The following is a 10,995-nucleotide window of genomic DNA, read 5'->3' as shown; positions in this document are numbered from 1 at the left end:
TTTATCAGTGATGTCCCCTCCCCTGGCAGGCCCTAAAGCTCCCCTTCAAGAGGCGCACAGACTTCCATGAGCCTCTGTGCAACGGTGGAAAATTAGGACAGGTTTTAAGAATCCTTGGGAAACTCCTAGCCATGTGTTGAAGCCCCAACGTTAATGTCCCCTCCTCTAGGATGCCTCGCAGGATCCTGTCCCTTTTTCCTAGCCTGTCCCGACTCCATGGTGTCTGTGTCACTGTCCAGCTCTGTCCTTTCCCAGGACCAGATGGCCCTGAGTACCTGCCCAGGGCCGAGGCATCTGTAGCGATTGTTGTTGAGTGAATATTTGCAGAGCCCAGCAGAGGTCAGGAAGCGGGTGGGGAAGCTGCGGGCCAGGGAGCACAGGGTGAGGTCACTGGCCTCCAGCAAGGGAGAAGTGGGGCAGGGCGGGCCCTCCTCCCGCGAGCCCGAGGCTGCGCAGGGCCGGTCCTGTCCGCTCCGCTCTTCCTCTTCTCCCAGGCGCGGGGCGCAGAGGTGGAGAGCGCGGGGTCGGGGCTCAGCCGGGGCCGCCACGGTGAACCCCAACCCAGACCCCGGGGCTGCGACACCACAGCCCGGAAGGTGACAGCAGGAGGTAAGACCCGGGCTCTCGGGGCACAAGCAGCAGCGTCGCACCCGCCTCCCGCGCCCCTGGGTCTGAGATGCGGAGTAGCGGGGTCTGCAGGAAAGGCTGCCAGGCCCCGGGCTGGGCGGTTTCCAGGGCAACCACTCATCTACATATGGCCGCGTTTTGGCCAACGAGAGCGCTGCAGATGATCGAAGTCGAGGCGTGTGGGAGGGTGGTCTAGTCTTCAGCAGGCGGCGGATGCACCCATTTCACAGACCAGAAGATGGAGGCTTGGGGACCAGGGATGCTCAGGGAGAGGTGGCCAGCCAGGAGCAGTGTGCTTCCATGTCAGAAGAGCTGGGCTGGTTGAGGGTCTTTTATTTGGGTTTGAGGCAGGGTCTCATTCTGTAGACCAGGCTGGCCACGAACTTATGAGACATCTTACAACTTACATCCACCTGCCTCTGCCGGCTGAGACCAAAGGCCTGCGCCACCACCTCTAGCCTGGTTTGAATTATTCAAGTATTTTTTTTAAACCCACAACATTCAGCCTGGGTAGGAGACGGCAGGGTGAGGTCGCCATGTGACGCCTGTGTCCCACGCAGGTTGCTGGCATGGGGGCCACCAGGGCCAGGCTGCTGTGGACATGTCTTCTGCTGCTGCTGGCCCTGCTCCAGGAGTCGGGGAGTCAGGATCTCACCTGCACGGTGTCCTCAAGCCATGTGAACTGGACCCAGACATTCAGTGACACTTGCCTCAATTTCAGTGGCCTTGGCCTGTCCCTGCCCGGGACCCAGTCCCTGAGGGCCAGCCGCCTGCAAGTCCTGGACCTGTCCAGGAACAAGCTGCAGGCTCTCCCCGGGCCGTTCTTCGCCAGCCTGGAGAAGCTCCGCACCCTGATCGTCACCCACAACCAGCTGGCCAGCGTGGACGGGTCGCTGGCGCTGCGCTGCGACCTGGAGCTCCGGGCCGACTGCAGCTGCGCGCTGGCCGCCTGGCACCACCTTCGCCGGAACAACTGCTCGGGGGCGCAGGAGCCGCCGTGCCTGCACCCGGGCTCGGGGGCCCCCGGGAACCTCTCCGCCTTCCTCCAGCTCAGCTGCCCCGCCGGCTGGGCCCCGTGGGCCGTCGGCGCCCTCGTGGCGGGGACTCTCCTCCCGGCGCTGGCCGTCGGGGGGTCCGTGCTGGCCTGGAGGCTTCGGCGACACCGGGGGACCAGTGGCCAGGCCCTCAGCAAAGCCCAGGGGTCACCCGACTCCCCCAGACCGGCGCCAGGCTTCCTGCCGAGCGCCCAGCGGCGGGGCCCCGAGGCGCCGGCCACGCCACCCGACAGGGCCTCGCTGGACTACGAGAACGTCTTCATAGGCCAGGGGCCCGAGGAGTGGCCTGCACCCGGGTGAGTGACCACGGGGGCCACAGTGGGTGGACTCGGCAGAGCATGGGGCTGGGCACCGGTCACCACCATGTGCTTGCAGCCCTCGGGAGTCGGAGGCAGGTGGATGACCACGAGTTTGAAGTCAGCCTGAGAACTTCACGTGGGCCTCGTGCAGGCTGTGTGGCGCGGGCCCAGCAGCAGCACCTCTCTGTTCCCATGAGGATGAGGGCCGACCTCACCTCCCGGGGTCGGGTGAGGCTCCCGGGGCAGCTGGCCTGGTGACCCGCAAAGCCGGGTCACAGCTCCGGAGAGGGGGGTGGGCTGTAGGCCGTGACCGTGTGTCCGTGTGGCCCCTGGGATGCTCAGCCGGTTAAGACTGGAGCGAGTGGTGGTGGCGTGCCTGTGTGCCAGCACCGTGGGCGGAGGCTGGAGGATGCCGAGTTTGAGGCCAGCAGCCTGACCACACGACACTGTCTCAACCAGCCAAGCACAAAAAGAAAGAAAGAAAATGGGGGAAGTTTGTGGCCGGGAAGAGGGAAGAAGAGAGGCCGGGCTGGAAGCTGAGGCCGGGGATGCTCGGGCGAGGGGGGGGGAGGGGTATGCAAATGAGATGCAAATGCAGAGAAAGCGGAAGTAGACGCGGAGAGGGACGGGGAGGTCGCTGACCTGCGCTAAGCCTCTCTGCTGCCGTCACCACCCCAGCTCCGCCCGGGGCCTGCAGGGACCCGGGTTCGGTTCCTCCCACTCACGTGAAGTTCCCAGCGCTCTCACGGCCCCCTCGGAGCTCACAGGCAAAGGATAATAAAAATGTTAAAAGTGAAGTCGGAGGGGCTGAGCCGGGCTGGAGCACCTGCCCGGACACACCCCGCCCTGGGCGCCAGGACCCGCACCACCGGATCAGCTCTGGGAGGCAGAGGCAGGAAATCCGAGTTCAAGGCTAGCCTGGGCTACATGAGACCTTGTCTCAAAAAAAAAAAAAATGAAAAACACAAACACAAAGCATGTGAAGGTGTGTTCTGGGATTGGAGAGAAGAGAGGGCACATGCACCACGCACTCGTACCACACACGCGTGCACACACGTACACGCACCATGCATGCAGACACTACGCACGCACATATAAAGCTCAAATGTAGCGTGTTCTTTCCACTCTTGTGTTTTGACGGTGCAGAAACAGAGGCTTTCCGAGGCTTGGGAGTGATTTGCCCACCCACTGGGGGCTGAGTGTTCAAATCAAGGGACGCTTGGATACCTTGTCCAATTTCCTGGCCGCAGCGGGTTTCCTGTAATGTTAAATACATTAGTAACCCACGCAGGCCCTTCTCACCCTTTTGATTAAGAACTCTAGGACTGTGTGTGTGTGTGTGTGTGTGTGTGTGTGTGTGTGAGAGAGAGAGAGAGAGAGAGAGAGAGAGAGAGAGAGAGAGAGGTGTGCCACATCCCTCTCTGACTCAGCCAAGGCCCTGACGCCCATCTGTCCCCGCAGGAGCCCTTCCGGGGACACCGACTTCTACATGAATTACAAGGGTGACGACCTGGACCCTCAGCCGGTCTACTGCAACCTGGAGTCCCTGGGAAGGGCCCCAGGGTACAACCAGGAGTATGTGGCCCCAGGGCGCTGAGACCCCAGCCCCTCCCTCCGTGGGGACAGAACACTGAGCCCTGAGACTCCGCCGCTGAAGCCCCCACGCTCCCCAGGACTCTCAACGTCAGAGGGGTGCTAGGACCCCCAAAGTGGAAGGAGGGTCTCGAGCCGAACCCGCGGTCAGTGGGCAGGTGGTGCTCAATAAATGCTCTGGGCCACATGGGGCTAAGTGCCTGACTGACCCGGATTCCACATCCCCATCTGGGATCCCAAGTGGCTCTGCATCCATCTGGTTCCCCTGCCCCCTCCCCGGCCCCCTCCCCTGCCCCCTCCCCTGCCCTCTCCCCCCTCCCCTGCCCCCTTCCCTCCCCAGCTCCAGCTTCCTGGGTCAGAGGCTTGTAGCCTGTGTGGCTTCCCCTGCCTGTCTGTGTGTCCTTTTTTCTTTCCTTCTGTCCTTCCCATCTAGGTTCACTGCTCACCAAATAGACGGACAAACAAATAAACAAAAGGAGCCTAAAGACACTCCGAGGCTGTGGCGGTTGCTCTTGGCTTTCAACCTGACTGCATGTGGAATTAATTAAAACCTAAGACGGAGGGCACACCTGTTTAACTCAAAGTGGGAAGATCCACTTCTTTTCTTTCTTTTTGTTTATTTGTTTTGTTCTTCAAAACAGGGTTCCTCTGTGTAGCCCTGGCTGTCCTGGAACTCAGTGTGTAGACCAGGCTGGCCTTGAACTCACAGAGATCCACCGAGTGCTGGGATTAAAGGCATGCGCCATCATCATTACCAAATGTTGGGTTTGGGGTCTTGAAATAATGGGGGACAGACCACCAGAGTCTATTAAACCAGAAGCAAAGGTTATAAAAAATTAAAAATTAAGAAAATAAAACACCATGGGGCACAAAAGCTTATCAGCTAATTGAGACCACAATGTTGGAATTCTGTGCCTGTGACAATGGAGGTGGGTACTGGCCTTTCATAGTATCAGGTACGGGGTGCATGCTAGAAGTCACGCAGAAACGACTATTAAAAGTTAACTTGGTCCAGGCAGTTGTTGGCTCTAAGGGGAGGGGGTTAAAAGTTCACCCTGGCTGTGGACCGGAGCTGCTGTGAAGCAGAGGAATTGTCAGCAGTTAACCTTACAGCTGACTAGTTCTTCTCTCTTAAGCTTATAATTTCATATTTCTGTATTCCTGGACCCTTCACAATTCAGCACCACCTCCCACCTGAAGATCCACGTCCAGTCCGGAGACGTCAGACACATGCTTTGATCTGGATCTTGAGGTGGGAAGACACACCTTTAATCTGGGCTACACCTTCTGCTGGAAGTCTAATAGGACATAGAAGAAGGAAACTTTGGCTGTTTGTCTGCTTGCCCTCGACTTACTGACACATCCATTCCTTCACTGGCATTGGAACGTACTTCTTCAAGGCTCCAGCATATACTGAAAAGCAGCTGAGACATCCAGGCTTGGAGACTGAACAACTACTGGATTCTTTCTGTTCACAGCCAGCCATTGTTGGATTACCTGGACTGCAGCATATATCGAGAGAGATTCATTCTATAAATTCTGTTACTCCAGAAAACTGTGACCAACACAGGCCAGGATGCAGCGCGCCACCCCCGAGAAGCCCCCCAGGATTCCTCACTTTCGACGGCCTATGACACCTGGTGATGGTCTAGGTGCTGCTGGAGCTCAGCCCGGTGGAGGCACCCCAGTCCTGGGGTGCTAGGCCCCGGGGTGGAGGAGAGTCCCCAGAAGGAGGCAACTGAGGGGGTTTGAACAGCTTCCACACAACAGGGGACCCTGCGGTGGGTCCTGCGGGACACGTAGGAGCTTGCGAAGTGGAGAGGAAGACATGTTGGAAGCAACTGATGCAGGCTGGACCCGGTGAGGGCCGAGGTGGTGGCTGCTTGGTGGGTTCCTGCTGGGGCAGAGACCCGCGCCAGGGCCGCCAGGACGCCAGGGCCGCCAGGACGCCAGGGCCGCCAGGACGCCAGGGCCCCCAGGACGCCAGGACGCCAGGGTCCCCAGGGCCGCCAGGCCGCCAGGGCCCCCAGGACGCCAGGGTCCCCAGGGCCGCCAGGCCGCCAGGGCCCCCAGGACGCCAGGGCGGATGCCAGGGCCCCCAGGACGCCAGGGCCCCCAGGACGCCAGGGCCCCCAGGACGGCCTGCGGGCTCGCCCCTTCCTGCTGCTCACACAACAGGGCCACTGCCGGCAGGTGGCAGTGGCTCCCACACCACAGTCAGTCAAGAAAATCCGCCGCAGGCCGGTCTGGTGGGGGCGTCCCCCCCCCCAGTTCCGCTTCCCGCTGCCTGGTTTTCAAACTTCACCATCCGCCCTGCCCACCCCACCTCGGGACCGCCTGCCCCAGCCGGGTTCCACCTCACACATCCCCCCCAGGTGGCTTCTTGATCAGACCATCTAAATCTGAACGAAGTGGGAGGGGGCATCCTGCACATCTCAGAAAAGTGGACACAGGTGCGAGGGCCTGAGCTAGCAATTCTGACACACACACACACACACCACACACGTCAGTCACACACACACACACGTCAGTCACACACACACACACACACACACACACACACACGAGGAATGTCTTTCCTGGGAGATACAGTGTGGGTGAAACTTCCTCACAACTTCTTCTTGTTTACACCTTGCTCTTTTCATATGAAAGACCAGAGGCAACATCACTGTGAAAGCAACAAAATTGCTGGAAACAGGAAGGGCAATGACCTCTTCCCTGCTGGGGTCAGCACGGTTTTGTAAAATCTCGAATTTCATGACCTCGGGCTGCCTATGTTTGAAAAGCTGACACACACCCATTCCAGGAGGGCCACTGGAAGGCTGACTGGTGACTGAGGTGGAGTCAGGCACTGTCCCAGTGACAAATGACAGACAGTTACGGCGCACGTGTTCAGACGTGGCACAATTCTGTAAAAAGTAGTTTTTATTACATTGTATTTGTGTGTGAGAGACGGAGACAGGGAGGGAGAGAGAGGGCTCTGTGGAGATCAGAGCACAGCTCTCGGGGTCCTCTCCACCACCCAGTGAGTCCCCGGGGATCGAACCCAGGTCACCAGGCCTGGCCCCAAGCGCCTTTCCTCCTCGCAGCACCCTGGCCTGGCACCGCATCCGCTCTCACCCGTTCGTCCCTTCCGCGGCAGCGGTGGGGAAACTGAGGCTCCGTCTCGGCCCCTCATAGAAACCAGCCTCACGTTTATTAACAGTTTTAAATAAATACACAATCCACCCACCCACCCAGCCCGACCCCAATAAGTTAATAATAATAATAATAATAAATACAAATATAAATATCAGGGAGGAGTGCGGGGGCGGCCGGCGCTCATGCGCAGTGGCAGCCGCGGGCCACCAGGTCGTCGTAGGTCTGCAGAGCCACGCCGCCGTCCGTCCGGTGCAGCAGGACCACCGGGGTGTAGCCGGAGGGGACGCAGCAGGGGGCGGGCACGCGGTCGGGCTGCAGGCCGTGCAGGCGCGCCTTGATCTGCGCGTGCGTGCTGGCCGAGCGGTAGAGGTGCGGGCACTCGCCCACGCACATGCTCAGCTGCAGCTGGCGCGGGGACAGCACCCAGTCGCTCCAGCCCAGGTCCTCCAGGGTGGCCTGCACCGTCTGCAGGTGACAGCAGCGCCCGGGCCCCAGCGGGCAGGCGTCTCTGGGGCGCGCGTGCGCGCTGCGGCGCCCCCTGCCGCCGGCCGGCCCCGGGTGCAGTTCCAGGCGCGCGCCGCCAGGGGGCGCCGTGGCCGGGTCCGGGGGCGGCGCCAGGCGCAGGCGCAGTGCGCGGCCGCGGGGTCCCCGGAGGCTGAGCGCGCGCCGCGGCGGCTCGGTGACGTCCCAGGGCCGCGGCGGCGGCGGCGGCGGGAGCGGCGCTCGGTGCAGGCGGTGGGCTTCGGGGAGACGCTGCGCCGGCGACGCCGGGACGCGGAGCAGCAGGCGGCCGCGCGGGCCCCGTCGCACTGCAGGAGAGACGGAAAGCGTCACGCGTGGGCACGGACGGCAGGCGTGGGCGGCCCAGGCTGGCTGCAGCCCAGGCTAGACCCGCCGCCCCGCCCTGGGGCTAGAGGCGTGGCCACCACGCCCGGCCCATCTCAGAACTTGGGAAGCGGAGGCAGGAGGATCGCCCTGAGTTTGAAACCCGCCTAAGGCTACGAAAGCATCTCAACAACAACAACAACAAAAACATCCCAAAAGAACAATTTAAAATTTGGGACAGGGTCTCACTATGTAGCCCCAGCTGGCCTTGAACTCATGGCCATCCTCCTGCCTCAGCCTCTCGAGTAGCTGGGGTGACAGGCGTGCGCCACCGCAGCCGTAGCCATGGAGACTCAGTGACCGCGGCCGTCACCTGGAGTCCCACGGCGCCCGGGAGCTCGGGAGGGCGTGGCCCACGGCTCGGCCCCGCCCCCATCCCGCCCCGCCCCATCCTGGCCCCGCCCCTAGCCCGCCCCGTCCACCCGGCCCCACGCCCCGAATCCGCCCCCATCCGACTCCGCCCCAATCCGGCCCCGCCCCCACGCCCCCACCCTGGCCCCGCCCCAGCCCGGCCCCGCCCCCAGCCCCGTCCTAGCGCCCGCGACACCTGACCCCGCCCTCCCACCCGCCCCCAGCCCGGCCCCGCCCCGTCCACACGACCCCGCCCCCAGCCCCGGTCTTAGCGCCCGCGACACCTGACCTCGCCCGCCCGTCCCTCGTGGCCGTGGCCGAGTCTTGACCAGCGATTGCGTCAGATCCCGGACCCGTTCCTGCGGGGCTCTCTCTAGCTCCCCGCCGCCCGCACCCTGCACCCCCGAATCCCCGCCGTCCCCCCAGGCGCACCCCGCACCCCGCCGTCCCTTCGCCCCCCCAGGCGCACCCCGCACCCCGCCGTCCGCACCCCGCCGTCCGCACCCCCGAATCCCCGCCGTCCCCCAGGCGCACCCCGCACCCCGCCGTCCCTTCGCCCCCCCAGGCGCACCCCGCACCCCGCCGTCCGCACCCCGCCGTCCGCACCCCGAATCCCCGCCGTCCCCCCAGGCGCACCCCGCACCCCGCCGTCCGCACCCCCGCCGTCCCGCCCCCCGCGCCGCCCCGCCCCAGCGCTGTGCACCTTCGGGGAGACCCCGGCCTCTCTGGGCCGGCTGCAGCTCCGGTCTGCGGACGCCGCCCCTCCCACGCGGGCTGACCCCGCTGCCCCAGGACCGCGTCACCCCGGAGGGGACAGGGTCCTCCCACCCGCCGGGCTGGGGAAACTGAGGCGCGTGGACTAGACGGGGGGTGCGTGTGCCCCGGGCCCCGCGGCCGCTCACCTTCCGGAGTGGGTGTGCGCGCAGGCGGGCGGCGGGCGGGCTCCGGGCCCCGGTCCGCGCGGCTCCCGTTGGCCTGCAGCCGGCGCAGCGCCCGGGCGTCGGGCAGGGCCTCCGCGGGGCGGGCGGGTGGCGGCCCCGGCAGGGCCAGCGCGTCCCCCGGCGGCGGCCACGACAGCAGCAGCAGCAGGAACAGCAGGAACGTGAGCTGCGGGGCGCGCGGGCGCCGGGGCAGCGCCATGTCGGGGCGGCGTGGGGCGCGGGTTCGAACTGAGCCTCCGCCGCCGCCGCCGCCGCCTTTATGGCCCCGGGCTCCGTCCGCCCCGCCCCGCGCGCGGTGCCAACTCGGGTGACCGGGCTGATCCGGGCGGGAACCCCGGGGCGGGGAAGCCGCGGGGTCCGGTGACCCGGGGCCGGGCCGCCCCCGCGGAGCGCGTGACTGGAGTTCCTGCGGGGTCCCTTCCCCGGACGCGCTCCCCCCGGGAAGCCGAGGGAAAGCTGGAGAGCGCAAGTCCGGGCAAGTCCCGGTGCCGGCCTCGGTGTCCCCGTCACACGCCTACGCCCTCCCAACGCTGCGCGCTCCCACGCGGGTCCCCGCCGTGTCTCCCCACATCGGTCACCCCTGTGCGCCTGGGCGGGGGGCGGCTGCCGGCCTGGGGCGCCGGAGCGTCGCGCCTGCCGAGGCTGGAGACGGTGGGGACCCCGCCCCGGCCGGGCGTCTCCCGGGTACGGATGGCCGCGTGGACGTGCGGCTGCCGTGGGAGGAGGAGGCTGGCGGGGGCCGCCGCTTGCCCCGCTCTCCTCGGCTGCTCGGCCGCTCCGCGCAGCTCCGCCCGGATCCTGGAGGCGCGGCCGGGACGTCGGAGAGCGGCCGCTCGGGGGCGCACGCAGGGCGCGGGGACCTGTGGGCGCCTCTGCACCCCAGGCCGGGAAGGCCGCACCCCCAGGTAGCGCAGGCTGCCTCCCGGGCCTGGCGCGGCCGTGCAGCGCTTCCCCCGCACGCAGGGGCCTTTCCCGGGGAGGACGGGAGCCGCCGAGGGCCCCCCGACCCCGACCCCGACCCCGCCCCGTGCCCAGCGCGGCCTCCCCACGCCCGGGGGCACCGCAGGTCTGGACACCCGTGTGGCGCCCTCCGGACCCCGCTGTTCGCCGCTCGAGACCCAGGCGGGCTGTCATCGGGGGACTGAGTCCCGGAGAAACACCCGCGTCGGAGGCGGGCCTAGGGGGCGTTCCTGCAGCGCCCTCTCCTGTGACCCCAAACCACAATCCTCCTGCCGCGGTCTCCTGAGTGCTGAGATGGCGGGACTGAGCCACCCAGCTCTTTTCCTTGCTGTATACTATTCCACCCTCCCTACAGAGTGGTGCCCCCGCCCACGACCGGGCGCCTGTGCCTTTAAGACCAGGGTCAGGCCATTCACGTCCTCCGAGGGCTCCCGAGCAGCGACGCTCCGTGGGGTCCCCCCCCCTCACCCCCTCACCCCCCCACCCCCCCATCCCATCACCCCCCCCCACGGAGACTTCCGGCTCAGGAAACTCCGGCACAGGGCGTCGTGCCAACGCGGCTCCCTCCCCCGCCCTCAGGTGGTGACCTCATCGCCGTCCCCGGCCATGCGAGGGAGCGGGTGGCCGTCGTGGGCCGCGGGCCAGCCGTGACCTCAGCGGCCGCGACCCCGACTTCCAGGACCGGGTCCCGAGGCCTCTGGGGCGGAGGTGAGCGGCCGCACCGGGGTCAACACCGGGGTCAACACCGGGGGTCACCGGAGGACAGGGCGACCTGCTGTCTTCAGGCCCCGGTGACCCCATCCCGGGCCCAGAGGACAGACGCCCGCCCGGATCCCGGGCCAGTGCAGGGCCGCGTGACCCCGGGAACCTCGAGGGCCGCGGGCTTTCTGCAACATTCCGTTCACTCGTTCACTCGTTCATTCATTCGTTCATTCGCTCCCGGGCTCTTCCGTGCTGGGGAGGAGCCGGGCCTGTGCGCCCGAGACACCGAGACGCCGGATTGACTCCGGGAACTTATTTCTAAAGCACACGCGACATCAGCATGCCATTTGTGTAACACAAGCATCTCCGCCCTGGCTCTCGGACATCCTGTCCCAAAGACAGCGCGGCCAGGGCACACACGCCTGTCCTGTGGTGTGTAAC

At 65.4% G+C, this 10,995-nt stretch overlaps 1 protein-coding gene across 1 annotated transcript; it reads left to right on the top strand.

The window, feature by feature from the left end:
* The first annotated feature begins 441 nt into the window (after positions 1–441).
* On the top strand, positions 442–4,097 carry Lrrc25 (leucine rich repeat containing 25). Its single transcript, XM_028856976.2, has 3 exons — positions 442–609; positions 1,188–1,978; positions 3,443–4,097. The coding sequence occupies exons 2-3, from the start codon at positions 1,197–1,199 to the stop codon at positions 3,576–3,578; spliced, it is 918 nt and encodes a 305-aa protein (XP_028712809.1). The 5' UTR covers positions 442–609; positions 1,188–1,196; the 3' UTR covers positions 3,579–4,097.
* The last annotated feature ends 6,898 nt before the right edge of the window (positions 4,098–10,995 follow it).

The sequence above is a fragment of the Peromyscus leucopus genome, chromosome 17, assembly GCF_004664715.2.
Source record: "Peromyscus leucopus breed LL Stock chromosome 17, UCI_PerLeu_2.1, whole genome shotgun sequence".
Lineage (NCBI taxonomy): Eukaryota > Metazoa > Chordata > Mammalia > Rodentia > Cricetidae > Peromyscus > Peromyscus leucopus.
The sequence above is the reverse complement of the archived record's forward strand: the minus strand, read 5'-3'. Positions and strand labels throughout refer to the sequence as shown.